The 21,783-nt window shown below is 46.7% G+C and overlaps 2 protein-coding genes across 2 annotated transcripts in view; both read left to right on the top strand.

The window, feature by feature from the left end:
* Positions 1 to 21,783, top strand: part of LOC128641196 (uncharacterized) — a 287,350-nt gene that overhangs the window by 178,536 nt on the left and 87,031 nt on the right. The window contains exon 22 of the mRNA XM_053693763.1: positions 1,821 to 1,997. Coding sequence (XP_053549738.1) covers positions 1,821 to 1,997 — 177 coding nt within the window. The remainder of the gene's footprint in view (positions 1 to 1,820; positions 1,998 to 21,783) is intronic.
* Positions 15,760 to 21,110, top strand: LOC128641244 (uncharacterized). The gene is made up of 2 exons (XM_053693832.1): positions 15,760 to 16,168; positions 19,700 to 21,110. The coding sequence occupies exons 1-2, from the start codon at positions 15,910 to 15,912 to the stop codon at positions 20,275 to 20,277; spliced, it is 837 nt and encodes a 278-aa protein (XP_053549807.1). The 5' UTR covers positions 15,760 to 15,909; the 3' UTR covers positions 20,278 to 21,110.

Below are 21,783 nucleotides of genomic sequence, written 5' to 3'. Positions count from 1 at the left end.
TTCACAACCGATGTCACGTCACAATAAGGTACATTTGTAGCTACTAAACATAAACTCACAGAGTGATATCTCTGCTGTTCAACTTTCTCTCTCCCCCTTCTCTCTTACTCCCCCTACTCTCTCTCTCCTCCTTCTCTCTCTCCCCCTACTCTCTCTCCCCCTACTCTCTCTCCCCCAACTCTCTCTCTTTTTCTCTCTCTATCCCCTACTCTCTCCCCCCCCCAACTCTCTCTCTCTTCTTTTCTCTCTCTCTCCCCTACTCTCTTTCTCTCTCCCTACTCTCTATCCCCCCCAACTCTCTCTCCCCTACTCTCTCTCTCCCTACTCTCTCCCCCCAACTATCTCTCACTCTTGTTCTCTCTGTCTCTCCCCTACTCTCTCTCTCTCTCTCTCTCTCTCTCTCTCCTTTTCAGCTCTGTCTCTGCTTTTCATCTATCCCTGTTGTTCAGCTACTCTCTATCTCTCTCTCTCTCTTTCTCTCTCTCTTTTCCTTACTCTCTCTCTATCCTGTTCAGCTCTGTCTCTGCTTTTCATCTCTATTGTTCATCTAGTCTCTCTTTCCCCTCTCTCTCTCTCCTGTTCAGCTCTGTCTCTGCTTTTCATCTCTCTCTATTGTTCAGCTAGTCTCTCTCTCTCTCTCTCTCTCTCTCTTTCTCTCTCTCTCTCTCTCTCTCTCTCCTGTTCAGCTCTGTCTCTGCTTTTCATCTCTCTCTACTGTTCAGCTAGTCTCTCTCTCCCCTACTCTCTCTCTCTCCTGTTCAGCTCTGTCTCTGCTTTTCATCTCTCTCTATTGTTCAGCTAGTCTCTCTCTCTCTCTCTCTCTCTCTCCTGTTCAGCTCTGTCTCTGCTTTTCATCTCTCTCTACTGTTCAGCTAGTCTCTCTCTCCCCTACTCTCTCTCTCTCCTGTTCAGCTCTGTCTCTGCTTTTCATCTCTCTCTATTGTTCAGCTAATCTCTCTCTCCCCTACTCTCTCTCTCTCTCTCCTGTTCAGCTCTGTCTCTGCTTTTCATCTCTCTCTATTGTTCAGCTAGTCTCTCTCTCTCTCTCTCTCTCTCTCTCTCTCTCTCTCTCTCTCTCTCCTGTTCAGCTCTGTCTCTGCTTTTCATCTCTCTCTACTGTTCAGCTAGTCTCTCTCTCCCCTACTCTCTCTCTCTCCTGTTCAGCTCTGTCTCTGCTTTTCATCTCTCTCTATTGTTCAGCTAGTCTCTCTCTCCCCTACTCTCTCTCTCTCTCTCTCTCCTGTTCAGCTCTGTCTCTGCTTTTCATCTCTCTCTATTGTTCAGCTAGTCTCTCTCTCCCCTACTCTCTCTCTCTCTCCTGTTCAGCTCTGTCTCTGCTTTTCATCTCTCTCTATTGTTCAGCTAGTGTCTCCCTGCAGATCAGCCCCCAATCAGACACCACCAAAATGCTGCACAAACGTCTCCATCCTCTTTTTATAGCAAGCAGAGAAGTGTAGATCCCTCACTGCAGATAGTTCATGCTTATAGCACTGTGATAGACACAAATACTGTATAATAAAAAATAAATAAGTTCTGGGAACAAAGGGACATTGTGTTAAAAAAAAACAGGACAATCTGCTAAAAACAGGACGTCTGGTGGTCACCCTAGTGTGTATATCACAAATGGTTCAGATTACATTAATAAAGGTGCACATATAATCCAGTTTTACAGTTGTGTTGCAGGAAAACAGTGAATTATTTGACTTAGAAAATCAGGATTTGTTTATGGGCAGACTGACCGTTCTGCTTCATATTTTCAAAAAAACTCTGGAGCTTTATTTTGGCTTCATTAATGCTTCAATGGTTTGTTTTATTTATAGTAAAGAAATGTGGCCCAGCCCCTTCAGTAAATTATGGCGATATAATTCAATTGAGAAAGGAAACGTACACTACAGGAGAGGAAGTGCAGTATCGGTGCCCAAACTTTTATGTGCTTCAAGGGAACTCAAGACTCAAATGTGAGAATGGAGTATGGAGCGAACCACCTATTTGCTTAGGTAAGTTCACGTCATGACCAAACGTATCTAAATCTAACCCTAGCCAGTGATAGCCCTCTCTGACCTTCTCCAATTCCGCAGTAAACGCTTTATACTGAATTCAACAAACTGTCCCAGAGCTAAGAAAGAGTAACATCAGATGAGGCATTGAATGAGGCATTACCAGCTTTGTATTAAAGCATTAAGTTTTTTTTAATCTATTACAATTTTTGTTTTTGAAAAATCCAATTTACTCCAATTATCAAATTTGCTTTGTTCCCATGGCTTTTGTTTGTTAGAGAGATTCCTGGGCAAGTGTCTGGTGCAGTGCATGGTAGGAAATAGTGCTGCCCTCTAGTGCTCTTGCTAATGTATAACATTAGTACTACATGACAGGAAACAGTGCTGCCCTCTAGTGCTCTTGCATATGGATAACATTAGTACTACATGACAGGAAATAGTGCTGCCCTCTAGTGCTCTTGCATATGGATAACATTAGTACTACATGACAGGAAATAGTGCTGCCCTCTAGTGCTCTTGCATATGGATAACATTAGTACTACATGACAGGAAATAGTGCTGCCCTCTAGTGCTCTTGCATATGGATAACATTAGTACTACATGACAGGAATTAGTGCTGCCCTCTAGTGCTCTTGCATATGGATAACATTAGTACTACATGACAGGAAATAGTGCTGCCCTCTAGTGCTCTTGCTAATGTATAACATAAGTACTACATGACAGGAAATAGTGCTGCCCTCTAGTGCTCTTGCACATGGATAACATTAGTACTACATGACAGGATATAGTGCTGCCCTCTAGTGCTCTTGCATATGGATAACATTAGTACTACATGACAGGAAATAGTGCTGCCCTCTAGTGCTCTTGCATATGGATAACATTAGTACTACATGACAGGAAACAGTGCTGCCCTCTAGTAGTCTTGCATATGGATAACATTAGTACTACATGACAGGAAATAGTGCTGCCCTCTAGTGCTCTTGCATATGGATAACATTAGTACTACATGACAGGAAATAGTGCTGCCCTCTAGTGCTCTTGCATATGGATAACATTAGTACTACATGACAGGAAATAGTGCTGCTCTCTAGTGCTCTTGCACATGGATAACATTAGTACTACATGACAGGATATAGTGCTGCCCTCTAGTGCTCTTGCACATGGATAACATTAGTACTACATGACAGGATATAGTGCTGCCCTCTAGTGCTCTTGCATATGGATAACATTAGTACTACATGACAGGAAATAGTGCTGCCCTCTAGTGCTCTTGCATATGGATAACATTAGTACTACATGACAGGAAATAGTGCTGCCCTCTAGTGCTCTTGTACATGGATAACATTAGTACTACATGGTAGGAAATAGTGCTGCCCTCTAGTGCTCTTGCATATGGATAACATTAGTACTACATGACAGGAAATAGTGCTGCCCTCTAGTGCTCTTGCATATGGATAACATTAGTACTACATGACAGGATATAGTGCTGCCCTCTAGTGCTCTTGCATATGGATAACATTAGTACTACATGACAGGAAATAGTGCTGCCATCTTGTGCTCTTGCTAGTGTATAACATTAGTACTACATGACAGGAAATAGTGCTGCCCTCTAGTGCTCTTGCTAGTGTATAACATTAGTACTACATGACAGGAAATAGTGCTGCCCTCTAGTGCTCTTGCATATGGATAACATTAGTACTACATGACAGGAAATAGTGCTGCCCTCTAGTGCTCTTGCATATGGATAACATTAGTACTACATGACAGGAAATAGTGCTGCCCTCTAGTAGTCTTGCATATGGATAACATTAGTACTACATGACAGGAAATAGTGCTGCCCTCTAGTGCTCTTGCATATGGATAACATTAGTACTACATGACAGGAAATAGTGCTGCCCTCTAGTGCTCTTGCATATGGATAACATTAGTACTACATGACAGGAAATAGTGCTGCCCTCTAGTGCTCTTGCATATGGATAACATTAGTACTACATGACAGGAAATAGTGCTGCCCTCTAGTGCTCTTGCATATGGATAACATTAGTACTACATGACAGGATATAGTGCTGCCCTCTAGTGCTCTTGCATATGGATAACATTAGTACTACATGACAGGAAATAGTGCTGCCCTCTAGTGCTCTTGCACATGGATAATATTTGCACTACATGACAGGAAATAGTGCTGCCCTCTAGTGCTCTTGCATATGGATAACATTAATACTACATGACAGGAAATAGTGCTGCCCTCTAGTGCTCTTGCACATGGATAACATTTGTGCAAAACTGCTGCCATATAGTGTTCCTGGCACATGCACACTCCTGAGCTTACTTCCCTGCTTGTAAACAAAAAGATAAAAAAGAACGAAGAAAATTTTATAATAAACGTAAATGAGAAAATTGTTTAAAACATTGTTTAGACATTCTTTGTAAAACAGTGCCCTCTAACGTGTGGAAGAAAGAAAATCTTAAAAAAAAAGGAAAAGAAAAGAAAAAAAATTGAGATCTCATCAGCTTTGAACTATCGAGACGAGACTGCGAGACGTGAATGAGAGATCTGACTGCAAGACGTGACTGTGATAGGTGTCTGTGAGACATGACTGTTGCTCGTGGGATATTCCACTATCAGACCGAACTCGGCCAGTAGTCTTCTTATCCCGGCGTCGAGACTGAACGATAGGGAATATCCCTTGCACATGACAGGAAAATCCAGCAATTTAGGGGTTAACAGGCAGAGTGGTCAGACAAGCAGAGTTCAGCAGCAGTATATCAATCCAGCAATTTAGGGGTTAACTGGCAGAGTAGTCAGACAGGCAGGGTTCAACAACAATAAGGCAATCCAGAGAATAATGATCTATCATACCCAGGAGCACACAAAGTAACACCTATACTTGGGCAGTGATAGATCGTTCTGAGCAACTAACATAGGCGCAGGATTCGTACCACAGGAATACGGGCCGGCATTAGAGAGAGGAGTGTGCGGCGATAAAGTAAGCACCGCACGCTTTCAGACCTGACACAGCCCCTGACAACGAGCAGGGAGGGAGACGCCACACCACTAGCAACAGCTAGAGTGGAGCGGCGTGTCAACTGTGAGGTACGATTGTGAGACGTGACTGTGAGATGTGACTGCGAGACAAGGCTGTGAGGTGTGACTGTGAGACGTAATTGCAAGAAGTGACTGTGAGATGTGACTGTGAGACGTAGCTATAAGGCATGATTGGGATGCGTGACTGTGAGATGTGACTGCGAGGCATCACTGCAATAGATGCGACTGAGAGTTGTGACTATGAGACATGACTGCGAAGTGTGACTAAGACATGACTATGTGACTGCGAGGCATGACTGCGAGATGTGACTGCGATAGATGTGACTGTAAGATGTGACTGTGAGTTGTGACTGCATGGTATGAATACAAGATGTGACTGTGAGATGTGATTGTGAAATGTGACTGTGATACATGACTGCAATAGATGTGACTGCAAGGCATGACCGTGATATGTGACTGTAAAACGTGAATGTGAGATGTGACTGTGATAGATGTGACTGCAAGGCGTGACTGTGATGTGTGACCGTGAAACATGAATTCGAGATGTGACTTTGAGATGTGACTGCAAAACTTGACTGCGAGATGTGACTGCAAGGCGTGACTGTGATAAGTGACTATAAAACATGAATGTGAGATGTGACTGTGAGACGTGACTGCGATAGATGTGACTGTGAGATGTGACTGTGATACATGACTGCGATAGATGTGACTGCAAGGCATGACTGTGATATGTGACTGTAAAACGTGAATGTGAGATGTGACTGAGATGTGACTGTGAGACATGACTGTGATAGATGTGACTGCAAGGCGTGACTGTGATATGTGACTGTGAAACGTGAATTTGAGATGTGACTGTGAAACTTGACTGCGAGATGTGACTGCAAGGCTTGACTGTGATAAGTGACTATAATACATGAATGCGAGATGTGACTGGGAGATGTGACTGTGAGATGTGACTGCGATAGACGTGACTGTAAGATGTGACTGTGAGTTGTGAATGCATGGCATGAATGCAAGATGTGACTGAGATGTGTTTGTGAGGTGTGACTGCGATAGACATGCCTGTGAGATATGACTGTGATATGTGACTGTGATACATGACTGCGATAGATGTGACTGAAAGGCGTGACTGTGATATGTGACTGTGAAACGTGAATGTGACTGTGAGACATGACTGTGATAGATGTGACTGTGAAACGTGACTTTGAGATGTGACTGCAAAACTTGACTGTGAGATGTGACTGCAAGGCGTGACTGTGATTAGTGACTATAATACGTGAATGTGAGATATAACTGTGAGACGTGACTGTGATATGTGACTTTGAGACATGAATGTGAGATGTGACTGTGAGACGTGACTGGGAAACTTGACTGCGAGATGTGACTGCAAGGCGTGACTATGATAAGTGACTATAATACGTGAATACAAGATGTGACTGTGAGACGTGACTGCGATAGATGTGACTGTGAGATATGACTGTGAGATGTGACTGTGATACATGACTGCGATACATGTGACTGCAAGGCATGACTGTGATATGTGACTGTAAAACGTGAATGTGAGATGTTACTGAGATGTGACTGTGAGACATGACTGTGATAGATGTGACTGCAAGGCGTGACTGTGATATGTGACTGTGAAACGTGAATTTGAGATGTGACTTTGAGATGTGACTGCAAAACTTGACTGCGAGATGTGACTGTGATAAGTGACTATAATACGTGAATGCGAGATGTGACTGTGAGATGTGACTGCGATAGACGTGACTGTAAGATGTGACTGTGAGTTGTGAATGCATGGCATGAATGCAAGATGTGACTGAGATGTGTTTGTGAGGTGTGACTGCGATAGACATGACTGTGAGATATGACTGTGATATGTGACTGTGATACATGACTGCGATAGATGTGACTGAAAGGCGTGACTGTGATATGTGACTGTGAAACGTGAAAGTGAGATGTGACTGTGAGACATGACTGTGAAACGTGAATTTGAGATGTGACTTTGAGATGTGACTGCGAAACTTGACTGTGAGATGTGACTGCAAGGCGTGACTGTGATAAGTGACTATTATACGTGAAAGCGAGATATAACTGTGAGACGTGACTGTGATATGTGACTTTGAGACATGAATGCGAGATGTGACTGTGAGACATGAATGTGAGATGTGACTGCGAGACGTGACTGTGAGATGTGACTGTGAGGCGTGACTGTGAGCTGTGAATGTGAGGCGTGACTGTGAGACATGACTGTGAAATATGACTGCGAGATGTGACTGTGAGACATGACTGTGAAATATGACTGCGAGATGTGACTGTGAGACGTGACTCCAAGATGTGACTGCGATAGACGTGACTGTGAGGTGTGACTGTGAGGTGTGACTCCGAGGAGGGCCTGTGAGACGAGATAATTCACAGAAGCAACTGTCATTATGAATTCTGCATACTTAGCAATAGTGCAGGTGAAAAATTCTGACCAGGCCCCCTGAATACTCATAGTCATGTCCATGACTAAGGCAGAATACTGTTGAAATGCGTAGGATCTTTTCTATGCTGTGTTCTGAAAGATTTAGCGTGTGAGTTTTTCACACCGTGCTTTTTATAAATTTTTCTCCAATAAATAACATGAATCAATTTCACACTTTGAGAGTCGCCGGATTCCTTTGTTCTTATCTCATTCTATTCAGCCTAGTTTTCTATAACAGAAAAGCTCTATATAAATATAAATAAATAATTTGGGTTTTATGTCTCTAACATAACTATTCATGTTTATGGTAGGAACACCCAATAATAATACACTTGAAAAGATAGGGGAAGTAATACTGAGTGATCTCACCTTCGTAATGAGGTTCCTCAGCAACCTCATAAGCAAATGTGTTTTCTTTTGTACAGTTAGTCACCATGACAACATAGATCCCACTGGTACAGTAGCAGACCCCCTACTCACTGAAGCATTGGGACCTGTAACATAGTGTTATATGTGTAATAATGTGTTTGTACAGTTAGTCACCATGACAACAAAGATCCCACTGGTACAGTAGCAGACCCCCTACTCACTGAAGCATGGCGCCCCTGTAACATAGTGTTAGATGTTTAATAATGTGCTTTGTACAGTTAGTTACCATGACAACATAGATCCCACTGGTACAGTAGCAGACCCCCTACTCACTGAAGCATTGAGACCCTGTAACATAGTGTTATATGTGTAATAATGTGTTTGTACAGTTAGTTACCATGACAACAAAGATCCCACTGGTACTGTAGCAGACCCCTACTCACTGAAGCATGGAGCCCCTGTAACATAGTGTTAGATGTTTAATAATGTGTTTTGTACAGTTAGTTACCGTGACAACATAGATCCCACTGGTACAGTAGCAGACCCCCTACTCACTGAAGCATGGCGCCCCTGTAACATAGTGTTAGATGTTTAATAATGTGTTTTGTACAGTTAGTTACCGTGACAACAAAGATCCCACTGGTACAGTAGCAGACCCTCTACTCACTGAAGCATGGAGCCCCTGTAACATAGTGTTAGATGTTTAATAATGTGTTTTGTACAGTTAGTTACCGTGACAACAAAGATCCCACTGGTACAGTAGCAGACCCCCTACTCACTGAAGCATTGGGACCTGTAACATAGTGTTAGATGTTTAATAATGTGTTTTGTACAGTTAGTTACCATGACAACATAGATCCCACTGGTACAGTAGCAGACCCCCTACTCACTGAAGCATGGAGCCCCTGTAACATAGTGTTAGATGTTTAATAATGTGTTTTGTACAGTTAGTTACCGTGACAACATAGATCCCACTGGTACAGTAGCAGACCCCCTACTCACTGAAGCATGGAGCCCCTGTAACATAGTGTTAGATGTGTAATAATGTGTTTTGTACAGTTAGTTACCATGACAACATAGATCCCACTGGTACAGTAGCAGACCCCCTACTCACTGAAGCATGGAGCCCCTGTAACATAGTGTTATATGTGTAATAATGTGTTTTGTACAGTTAGTCACCATGACAACATAGATCCCACTGGTACAGTAGCAGACCCCCTACTCACTGAAGCATGGCGCCCCTGTAACATAGTGTTAGATGTTTAATAATGTGTTTGTACAGTTAGTTACCGTGACAACATAGATCCCACTGGTACAGTAGCAGACCCCCTACTCACTGAAGCATGGAGCCCCTGTAACATAGTGTTAGATGTTTAATAATGTGTTTTGTACAGTTAGTTACCATGACAACAAAGATCCCACTGGTACAGTAGCAGACCCCCTACTCACTGAAGCATGGAGCCCCTGTAACATAGTGTTAGATGTTTAATAATGTGTTTTGTACAGTTAGTTACCATGACAACAAAGATCCCACTGGTACTGTAGCAGACCCCCTACTCACTGAAGCATGGCGCCCCTGTAACATAGTGTTAGATGTGTAATAATGTGTTTGTACAGTTAGTCACCATGACAACATAGATCCCACTGGTACAGTAGCAGACCCCCTACTCACTGAAGCATGGAGCCCCTGTAACATAGTGTTAGATGTTTAATAATGTGTTTTGTACAGTTAGTTACCATGACAACATAGATCCCACTGGTACTGTAGCAGACCCCCTACTCACTGAAGCATGGAGCCCCTGTAACATAGTGTTAGATGTTTAATAATGTGTTTTGTACAGTTAGTTACCGTGACAACATAGATCCCACTGGTACAGTAGCAGACCCCCTACTCACTGAAGCATGGAGCCCCTGTAACATAGTGTTAGATGTTTAATAATGTGTTTTGTACAGTTAGTTACCATGACAACATAGATCCCACTGGTACAGTAGCAGACCCCCTACTCACTGAAGCATGGAGCCCCTGTAACATAGTGTTAGATGTTTAATAATGTGTTTTGTACAGTTAGTCACCATGACAACATAGATCCCACTGGTACAGTAGCAGACCCCCTACTCACTGAAGCATGGAGCCCCTGTAACATAGTGTTAGATGTGTAATAATGTGTTTTGTACAGTTAGTTACCGTGACAACATAGATCCCACTGGTACAGTAGCAGACCCCCTACTCACTGAAGCATGGAGCCCCTGTAACATAGTGTTAGATGTTTAATAATGTGTTTTGTACAGTTAGTTACCGTGACAACATAGATCCCACTGGTACAGTAGCAGACCCCCTACTCACTGAAGCATGGAGCCCCTGTAACATAGTGTTAGATGTTTAATAATGTGTTTGTACAGTTAGTTACCGTGACAACATAGATCCCACTGGTACAGTAGCAGACCCCCTACTCACTGAAGCATGGAGCCCCTGTAACATAGTGTTATATGTGTAATAATGTGTTTTGTACAGTTAGTTACCGTGACAACATAGATCCCACTGGTACAGTAGCAGACCCCCTACTCACTGAAGCATGGAGCCCCTGTAACATAGTGTTAGATGTTTAATAATGTGTTTTGTACAGTTAGTTACCGTGACAACATAGATCCCACTGGTACAGTAGCAGACCCCCTACTCACTGAAGCATGGAGCCCCTGTAACATAGTGTTATATGTGTAATAATGTGTTTTGTACAGTTAGTTACCGTGACAACATAGATCCCACTGGTACAGTAGCAGACCCCCTACTCACTGAAGCATGGAGCCCCTGTAACATAGTGTTAGATGTTTAATAATGTGTTTTGTACAGTTAGTTACCGTGACAACATAGATCCCACTGGTACAGTAGCAGACCCCCTACTCACTGAAGCATGGAGCCCCTGTAACATAGTGTTATATGTGTAATAATGTGTTTTGTACAGTTAGTTACCATGACAACATAGATCCCACTGGTACAGTAGCAGACCCCCTACTCACTGAAGCATTGAGACCCTGTAACATAGTGTTATATGTTTAATAATGTGTTTTGTACAGTTAGTTACCGTGACAACATAGATCCCACTGGTACAGTAGCAGACCCCCTACTCACTGAAGCATGGAGCCCCTGTAACATAGTGTTATATGTGTAATAATGTGTTTTGTACAGTTAGTTACCGTGACAACATAGATCCCACTGGTACAGTAGCAGACCCCCTACTCACTGAAGCATGGAGCCCCTGTAACATAGTGTTAGATGTTTAATAATGTGTTTTGTACAGTTAGTTACCGTGACAACATAGATCCCACTGGTACAGTAGCAGACCCCCTACTCACTGAAGCATGGAGCCCCTGTAACATAGTGTTATATGTGTAATAATGTGTTTTGTACAGTTAGTTACCATGACAACATAGATCCCACTGGTACAGTAGCAGACCCCCTACTCACTGAAGCATTGAGACCCTGTAACATAGTGTTATATGTTTAATAATGTGTTTTGTACAGTTAGTTACCGTGACAACATAGATCCCACTGGTACAGTAGCAGACCCCCTACTCACTGAAGCATTGAGACCCTGTAACATAGTGTTAGATGTTTAATAATGTGTTTTGTACAGTTAGTTACCGTGACAACATAGATCCCACTGGTACAGTAGCAGACCCCCTACTCACTGAAGCATGGAGCCCCTGTAACATAGTGTTATATGTGTAATAATGTGTTTTGTACAGTTAGTTACCGTGACAACATAGATCCCACTGGTACAGTAGCAGACCCCCTACTCACTGAAGCATTGAGACCCTGTAACATAGTGTTAGATGTTTAATAATGTGTTTTGTACAGTTAGTTACCGTGACAACATAGATCCCACTGGTACAGTAGCAGACCCCCTACTCACTGAAGCATTGAGACCCTGTAACATAGTGTTAGATGTTTAATAATGTGTTTTGTACAGTTAGTTACCGTGACAACATAGATCCCACTGGTACAGTAGCAGACCCCCTACTCACTGAAGCATGGAGCCCCTGTAACATAGTGTTAGATGTGTAATAATGTGTTTTGTACAGTTAGTTACCGTGACAACATAGATCCCACTGGTACAGTAGCAGACCCCCTACTCACTGAAGCATGGCGCCCCTGTAACATAGTGTTAGATGTGTAATAATGTGTTTTGTACAGTTAGTTACCGTGACAACATAGATCCCACTGGTACAGTAGCAGACCCCCTACTCACTGAAGCATGGCGCCCCTGTAACATAGTGTTAGATGTTTAATAATGTGTTTGTACAGTTAGTTACCATGACAACATAGATCCCACTGGTACAGTAGCAGACCCCCTACTCACTGAAGCATTGAGACCTGTAACATAGTGTTAGATTTTTAATAATGTGTTTTGTACAGTTAGTTACCGTGACAACAAAGATCCCACTGGTACAGTAGCAGACCCCCTACTCACTGAAGCATTGAGACCCTGTAACATAGTGTTAGATGTTTAATAATGTGTTTTGTACAGTTAGTTACCATGACAACATAGATCCCACTGGTACAGTAGCAGACCCCCTACTCACTGAAGCATGGCGCCCCTGTAACATAGTGTTAGATGTTTAATAATGTGTTTTGTACAGTTAGTTACCGTGACAACATAGATCCCACTGGTACAGTAGCAGACCCCCTACTCACTGAAGCGTGGCGCCCCTGTAACATAGTGTTAGATGTGTAATAATGTGTTTTGTACAGTTAGTTACCATGACAACATAGATCCCACTGGTACAGTAGCAGACCCCCTACTCACTGAAGCATGGAGCCCCTGTAACATAGTGTTAGATGTTTAATAATGTGTTTTGTACAGTTAGTTACCGTGACAACAAAGATCCCACTGGTACAGTAGCAGACCCCCTACTCACTGAAGCATGGAGCCCCTGTAACATAGTGTTATATGTGTAATAATGTGTTTTGTACAGTTAGTTACCGTGACAACAAAGATCCCACTGGTACAGTAGCAGACCCCCTACTCACTGAAGCATGGAGCCCCTGTAACATAGTGTTAGATGTTTAATAATGTGTTTGTACAGTTAGTTACCGTGACAACATAGATCCCACTGGTACAGTAGCAGACCCCCTACTCACTGAAGCATTGAGACCCTGTAACATAGTGTTATATGTGTAATAATGTGTTTGTACAGTTAGTTACCGTGACAACATAGATCCCACTGGTACAGTAGCAGACCCCCTACTCACTGAAGCATGGAGCCCCTGTAACATAGTGTTAGATGTGTAATAATGTGTTTTGTACAGTTAGTTACCATGACAACAAAGATCCCACTGGTACAGTAGCAGACCCCCTACTCACTGAAGCATGGAGCCCCTGTAACATAGTGTTAGATGTGTAATAATGTGTTTTGTACAGTTAGTTACCATGACAACATAGATCCCACTGGTACAGTAGCAGACCCCCTACTCACTGAAGCATGGAGCCCCTGTAACATAGTGTTAGATGTTTAATAATGTGTTTGTACAGTTAGTTACCGTGACAACATAGATCCCACTGGTACAGTAGCAGACCCCCTACTCACTGAAGCATGGAGCCCCTGTAACATAGTGTTATATGTGTAATAATGTGTTTTGTACAGTTAGTCACCATGACAACATAGATCCCACTGGTACTGTAGCAGACCCCCTACTCACTGAAGCATGGAGCCCCTGTAACATAGTGTTAGATGTTTAATAATGTGTTTTGTACAGTTAGTTACCGTGACAACATAGATCCCACTGGTACAGTAGCAGACCCCCTACTCACTGAAGCATGGAGCCCCTGTAACATAGTGTTAGATGTGTAATAATGTGTTTGTACAGTTAGTTACCATGACAACAAAGATCCCACTGGTACAGTAGCAGACCCCCTACTCACTGAAGCATGGCGCCCCTGTAACATAGTGTTAGATGTTTAATAATGTGTTTTGTACAGTTAGTTACCGTGACAACATAGATCCCACTGGTACAGTAGCAGACCCCCTACTCACTGAAGCATTGAGACCCTGTAACATAGTGTTAGATGTGTAATAATGTGTTTTGTACAGTTAGTTACCGTGACAACAAAGATCCCACTGGTACAGTAGCAGACCCCCTACTCACTGAAGCATGGAGCCCCTGTAACATAGTGTTAGATGTGTAATAATGTGTTTTGTACAGTTAGTCACCATGACAACATAGATCCCACTGGTACAGTAGCAGACCTCCTACTCACTGAAGCATTGGGACCCTGTAACATAGTGTTAGATGTGTAATAATGTGTTTTGTACAGTTAGTTACCGTGACAACAAAGATCCCACTGGTACAGTAGCAGACCCCCTACTCACTGAAGCATGGCGCCCCTGTAACATAGTGTTAGATGTGTAATAATGTGTTTTGTACAGTTAGTCACCATGACAACATAGATCCCACTGGTACAGTAGCAGACCTCCTACTCACTGAAGCATTGGGACCCTGTAACATAGTGTTAGATGTGTAATAATGTGTTTTGTACAGTTAGTTACCGTGACAACAAAGATCCCACTGGTACAGTAGCAGACCCCCTACTCACTGAAGCATGGCGCCCCTGTAACATAGTGTTAGATGTTTAATAAGGGGAATGAAAGGTAGCAGAGTCTCCTGTAATGGAGTTAAGGGATGAGCTGACAGGCTAGTGGAAAATCCCAGTGTAGTGTAGCAGCAACAATGTTGCAAAGTTAGGGGAGGTCTTAGGCTCACCTAATATAAACGAAGTTCTGGAACAATCTGGCCTCTTCCACCTGGGATTTTGCAAGGAGAAAGTTTTGCCATTCTTCAAGCGAAAATGTCTAGATCTAAGAGAAGTGCTGCGGTGCCCATTCGCTTCAGGGAGTCCCCTGGGAGATCCTTGAGGAGTGCACCTGTAATTGAAGAGGAGGATGAGGATGTGGTGCCACCAACTCCGGAGAAAACAAGGCCAGTATCATCTGCTTTAACTCCTAATGTTGTGGTCACTAACCCCCCAGCCCCTGAACTCGCACCCGCCGGGCCCGGTACTGTGATGGTTGCGGGACAGGCGGGTGCAGTGAGCGCTGGCCCATCCGGCCTAGACACGGCTTTGGAAGCAGGCCTGGGGGCCCTTACGGCCTCCGGAATGTCGCCGGAGGCGGCGGCGGCCATAGTGGGCATGTTTAAGGCCCTCACGGCCGCCGTTCTGCCTCCGGTGGCAAGCCGGGTGGAACCGGGGCCTACCGCCCCTCATTATCCCCCTCAATTGGGCCGGGGGCCTGGGGACCCTCATCAGGCAGGGCCCAGTATGGTAAATCATCCGGCCGGGTCCCTAGGGCCCGGCACGGATGCCTCATTGGTGGCTCAGTCGGTTACTGGAGCGGGGCCTGCGGGTCCTCGCCCACTCACCGGACCGCCGCTATCATTGGTGGCTCAGTCGGAGCCTGCAACTACCAGTGCAGGCTCCGGTTGCGGCCTTGCGTCCGCCGCGTCCATTTCCGGCCGGTCAGGTGACAAGCGTGACGTCACTTCCGGCGCCGCGGTAGTCACACGGCCGGAACCTGGATCAGAGCGGCACATCCAGCGAGCGCGCAAGAGGCCTAGCCGGGTACTCTCCACAGGTGAGGGGGGAGTATCCGGGCGGGCCTGCTCCGCTGCGCGACACTCTGCAATAGCCAGCAATGCAAACAGAGCAAGTCCCTTACAGAGAGGCCGCGGCGCGCAGAGAGGGAGGCTCAGGGGTTCCAGTGTTAGCAAGCAGGCTTATGGGAGAGCTAGAAGCGCATTGCTGGAGCGCCAGTGGTATCACAGGGGGGGTGCCGGCAGCAACTATGTACCCCAAACAAGGGTGAATGCGCCCACTGATGGGGCACAGGGCGAGTCGCTAGGCACAATAACTGCAGGGGTCCAAGGGGGCAAAGGGCTTGTTGCGGCAGGTGCTCAGAACGTTCATTCAGTCAGGGAGCGTGTGGTCAGAGAATCCCCCTATGTGGCAGGGCCAGCGAATGAATGGAGTGGTGATATGAATGACGAGAGGGCTAGAGGGGTCCCAGACAGGGCCGGGGGCAGTACTTCTACCCCGATTGGGGGCGGCAGTCAAGGGGGACACACGGCTGGCCTGGATACTCCCCTCTCGTTTGTTTCTCCCCCACAGGACATGGTGCCTACACCGCAGAGGACAGAGGGCCCGGGTACAACGGGAGTAGGACTATCTGTACAGCCAGCAGGCGGATCAGTGGCAGCTGCACCAGGAACATCTACCCCGTCAACATCGGCAGTTGGTGAGAGAAATGTATTTAATTTGTCACGCATTACTGACACCGACTATAGCACTGATTCAGACTCAGATGGTGGGAAGAAATTAGGGCTTAACAGTAAGGGGCAGCGTCGCATGTTCAAAATGTTAAGGCTATTGGTGGCTGAGCGTAATCAGGCTAGAGGTTTAGGTAACATGGAGCAGGCTGCGCCGTTAGCGGGGCAAAGCACGGCGACAATATCCAAGGGCAGTGGCCAGGGAAGCGAGAGCGTTGCGCAGCTGCAGGACATGTCAGTCAGTACCAGGAGGGTGGCATTGCAGGGAGACTCTTATCCCTGCAAGATCCACTGCCTCCATGCACATCTCAAGCCCAAGACGGTACAAAAAATCCGCGATCATAAATACGTCAATATGTTCGAGCTGTCCCTTGAGGCGCAGCGAGATAAAGAGCGTAGTGAGGATGGGACTGGGCCAAAGAAGATCCAGCGCCCAGATACATTTGAGGAGTGGAGGAAGTGCTTTAGGGTATTCTCCTCCTGCTACATCGAACAGAGGCCGGAGGCCGCGGTCGATGTAATTAAGTACGCGGAAATCATTGAATGTATCTATAATAGATATGGGGAAGGCATGTGGCGTGCTTATGATAGCGAATTTAGGCGGAAGATGGTCGATAACCCGGTCTTGAACTTTGGGGTAAAAGACTTGGACCTGTGGTCCCTGCTCATACCGGAAAAGGGGGGGGGCAGGAGCTCCCTTGCTGCGGTCAGGGCCCCAGAGGCCAACGGGCCCCATCAAGCGGAGAGGCAGGGAGTGCTGGAAATACAATGAGAAGCAGTGTGACAAAGGAGCTTCCTGTTCCTTTCGGCACGCTTGCATGTACTGCAGCGGTCAACACCCAGGTGTTGAATGCCCGAAGCGGAGGGACGGAGGAGCTTTCCGTGGGGCAAAATCGGGGGGGGCTGGACAAAAGGGCTCCAACACCCCTGAAGCTGGACGCCATTAGACCTTGGCTGGCGGCCTACCCAGACAGGGTGTCGGCTGCCAACCTACTAGCGGGGATTGGCGAAGGTTTCAAGATACCAACATTGGGGTTGGTAATGGGGTCCTCGTCGCACAAGAATCTGAAGTCGGCTTACGAAATGCCGGGTGAAGTTAGGGCGAAACTGAGCAAAGAAATTGCTCTGGGAAGATTTGCTGGTCCATTTGACCAAGCTCCCATCCCTGACCTAGTTATTTCCCCTTTAGGGGTGGTTCCCAAAAAGGAACCAGGGAAGTTCCGCCTGATTCAGCATTTGTCCTACCCGAAAGGGGGTTCTGTCAATGACGCAATAGACCCAATGATAAGCTCGGTGTCTTACCAATCGTTTGACCAGGCGTTGGAGTTAGTGTTGGCGGCGGGTCCGGGCGCGCTGCTAGCCAAAATGGACATCGAATCTGCCTTTCGGTTACTCCCCATACACCCAGCGTCTTTCAGACTGATGGGGTGTAAATTCGAGGGGAATTATTTTGTAGACAAATGTTTGCCCATGGGTTGCTCGCTATCGTGTGCTTATTTTGAAGAGTTTAGCTCATTCTTGCACTGGGCCATCATCACGGAGGCCGGCGGGGGAATAGTCGCTCATTATCTGGACGACTTCCTGCTGGTTGGCACCGCGGACACTCGCGAATGCGATCGACTGATCGCAGTAATGCGTAGGCTAATGTCGAAATTTGGAGTGCCACTGGCTGAGGAAAAAACACAGGGCCCCTGTACAAGACTCACGTACTTGGGGATCGAAATTGACACTGCTGCAAGGCTATGTCGTCTCCCAGCCGATAAGGTGGAAGCAATGCTCGCGGCGGTGCGCAAAGCCAGGGCAGCGAAGAGCATGCCCCTGAGGGAGCTTCAGTCCGTGCTAGGCTTACTCAATTTTGCGTGCAAAATTATACCCATGGGTCGCGTGTTTAACAGGAGGATGGAGGCTTTACTTTCCAATCCGCACGGCACACGTAAAGTGTCGGTTTCGGAAGACATGCGGGAAGATCTGAAGGTATGGGAACTCTTCCTGCAAGGCTTCAATGGAACTCTGCTGTGGCGCGCTCCTAGGGTTTCCAGTCAGACAGTGCACCTGCTGACGGATGCAGCTGGAGCAGCAGGTTATGGCGCCTATTTGGATGGGCAATGGAGCGCTGAGCCATGGCCCTTGGCATGGGTCCGAGCAGGACTGACAAGGAACTTGACACTTCTGGAGCTCTTTCCCATAGTTGTGGCTATGGAGCTCTGGGGGTCGGCGTTAAAGGATCGCTACATAGTGTTTTGGACGGACAACGCTAGCGTTGTTTTCGCCATAAATAGGTTGTCCGCGTCGTCACCGGTAGTTGTTAGGTACTTGCGACAGCTAGTGCTGAGGTGCTTGCAATACAATATTCAGTTTTCCGCGAGGCACGTTCCCGGGGTCAACAACACCCTGGCGGACGCACTCTCGAGGTTTCAATGGGAACAGTTTCGCAGACTGGCCCCTAACGCAGCAGCAGTTGGCTTACCTTGTCCCCACTCTATCTGGCAGTTGGCGGGGCAGGGAGGTCCATAAGGCACCTAGTGAGGGCATCCCTGGCGCAGAACACGTGGAGAGCTTATTCACAGCACTGGGGCGAGTGGGTAAGTTACTGTTACGCACAAGGCGCAGCGCCGGAAAGGGTCTCGAGGGATCTGTTCTTGGAGTGGCTGGCAGAGAAACATGGGCAAGGGACTTCGAAGGGCGCTATATCCAATAGAATAGCTGCAATCTCCTTCTTTTGCAATATGCTAGAGTGGCCCAATATCACGAAAGGTTTCCTGGTGAAGCAAGTGATTAAGGGCTGGGGAAGGCTCGAGGGTAGAGCGAAAGATGCGCGCGAACCTGTCACATTTTGTAGGCTAGCCAGGCTGGTGGACGCAATCGAGGGCATTTGCGTCGAACCCGGCGAAAGAGAACTGTTTCAGTGCGTATTCTCCTTGGCGTTCTTTGCGGCCCTCAGGCCGGGCGAGCTGGTCGCAACCTCAAAGGATGCTATTAACACGGGTATGCAGTTGGCTCATGTCAAACTGGCGGGCGATAATTTGTTATTGTTTATCCCGCACTCGAAGACTGACCAGGAGGGGAAAGGGGTGTGGATCACTCTGACTCCCTCGGCATCAGGCGTCTGCCCGGTTGTGAGTACAAGGGCCTACATGGCGCAGCGACCACGGGCCCCCGCCCAGTTCTTAGTGCATTCCGACGGTTCGAATCTCTCCCGGTACCAGTTCGCAGCGGTGCTCAGAAAGGTAGCGCTTGCAGCAGGTTTGGGGAAGTGTAGAATCACCCCCCATTCCTTCCGAATAGGGGCTGCCACCAGCGCGGCCGCGCTAGGTTGGAAAGGAGATCGCATACAGAAGTTGGGCCGATGGAGGTCCCAATGTTACAAGTCTTACGTGCGCCCTCCGTCTGAAGCCTAGGGGGTATTCGGTGTAGGAGGAAGGAAACTGGCGTTTTACATTTGTTTGGTTGTGTTGTTTAGTTTTAGTCTAAGGTGATTGACTATGTAATCCGTTTTTCAGGTGTGGCTACAGGTCCTTCTCGTATCTGGATAATAGGGCACTCCTACGTGCACTGGGCGGCACTGAAGGCCCATTCTCTTCCTGAGGGGCAGCAGTTGGGGATTCCGACGTCTCAGGCATCAATACGGTGGTTGGGCCGTAGAGGCTTACAGTGGGATGGTTTGCCTGCCCTCCTCCAGAATGCCAGACATCGATGGGGACAGCCCCACATCATCCTCCTTCACATGGGGGGAAACGATATAGGGAGTGCACCTGCTCTAGATCTCATCAATGCGATGAGGTCGGATGTCAAGTGGATCTGTACCACGTTTCCGGGGGTTAGGCTGGCCTGGTCCAACATAATCCCCCGGCTGCGTTGGAGATATTTCCCCACACCGAGGATAGCATATAGGGTTAGGAAAAAAGTTAACAGGGAGCTGGGTAGAGCAGTAATAGAGGTAGGGGGTTTTGTGGTCCGCCATGAACTGATCTCAGCGGACAAAAAAGGGCTGTATCGCCCGGACGGGGTGCACCTGTCCGACGAAGGGCTGGCGATCTTCCTGGTGGACCTCAAAACGGCTCTGGTTAGTAATATTTAGCGGGTGGCGGCAAGAGCCCGGTTTATGTGGGAGTGCCTGTCTCTTGTGGCGGGAGGTCGTAGCCATCAACAATTGAGGGCGGAGTCTGTAGAGGTGACAGTCGGGCTAATGGGCGGGGGTGATGTCCTCAGGTCGTGACCTGGGGGGCCCCGCCCCGCGGGTCTGCTGGCTGAAGATCCTTTAGGACGTCCGCGCCTACTAGACGGAATGGGGTGGGGCCACATTTGTGCCCACCCTTGGCATTTGCTATTCCACGACATCTGGCTGCGACCTCTTGTCATATGGAGCTAATAGTTTACTAGGCCTCGAATGCCGCCACAAGTTAAATATTTGAATGACTTCCGTTGAAGTCAAGTTAATAAATGTGACCATCGTTATGGTCTTTAAATCCCAGCTATCTGTGTCGTGTCTTTATTTATAAGTTAAGTAGTTATGTTAAGTTGTTTTGAAGGGGTTGGAACTACCAGATACAGCATCAGCCCTTAGGGGAATGAAAGGTAGCAGAGTCTCCTGTAATGGAGTTAAGGGATGAGCTGACAGGCTAGTGGAAAATCCCAGTGTAGTGTAGCAGCAACAATGTTGCAAAGTGAGGGGAGGTCTTAGGCTCACCTAATATAAACGAAGTTCTGGAACAATCTGGCCTCTTCCACCTGGGATTTTGCAAGGAGAAAGTTTCCCTCCCTCCCAACCCTATTGTTGAATGGTTAATTAAGTAATTGCTATTGCAACAGTTTTTAGGCGTCATTCAGGCAGATGGCTTCCCGGACGGGTTGCTGGTCCTTTAGATGCGAAAGGCAGGGATGGGGTTAGTTGACCTAGTCTTGGTAAGACCTTAGCCGTAATTTATTCGCTTCCTGGGCGAGCCTTGCTGCAGGGCTTGGCCATACCAGTGCCTTAGAGGCTGAAGCGCATCATAACGTCCACGTATCTCCTAATGGCGGGAGGTCGTAGCCATCAACAATTGAGGGCGGAGTCTGTAGAGGTGACAGTCGGGCTAATGGGCGGGGGTGATGTCCTCAGGTCGTGACCTGGGGGGCCCCGCCCCGCGGGTCTGCTGGCTGAAGATCCTTTAGGACGTCCGCGCCTACTAGACGGAATGGGGTGGGGCCACATTTGTGCCCACCCTTGGCATTTGCTATTCCACGACATCTGGCTGCGACCTCTTGTCATATGGAGCTAATAGTTTACTAGGCCTCGAATGCCGCCACAAGTTAAATATTTGAATGACTTCCGTTGAAGTCAAGTTAATAAATGTGACCATCGTTATGGTCTTTAAATCCCAGCTATCTGTGTCGTGTCTTTATTTATAAGTTAAGTAGTTATGTTAAGTTGTTTTGAAGGGGTTGGAACTACCAGATACAGCATCAGCCCTTATGTGTTTTGTACAGTTAGTTACCGTGACAACAAAGATCCCACTGGTACAGTAGCAGACCCCCTACTCACTGAAGCATGGAGCCTGTAACATAGTGTTATATGTGTAATAATGTGTTTTGTACAGTTAGTTAC

The sequence above is a fragment of the Bombina bombina genome, chromosome 10, assembly GCF_027579735.1.
Source record: "Bombina bombina isolate aBomBom1 chromosome 10, aBomBom1.pri, whole genome shotgun sequence".
In the NCBI taxonomy this organism is placed as follows: Eukaryota; Metazoa; Chordata; class Amphibia; order Anura; family Bombinatoridae; genus Bombina; species Bombina bombina.
Note: the sequence above shows the minus strand (reverse complement) of the source record. Positions and strands in the feature narration are given on the sequence as shown.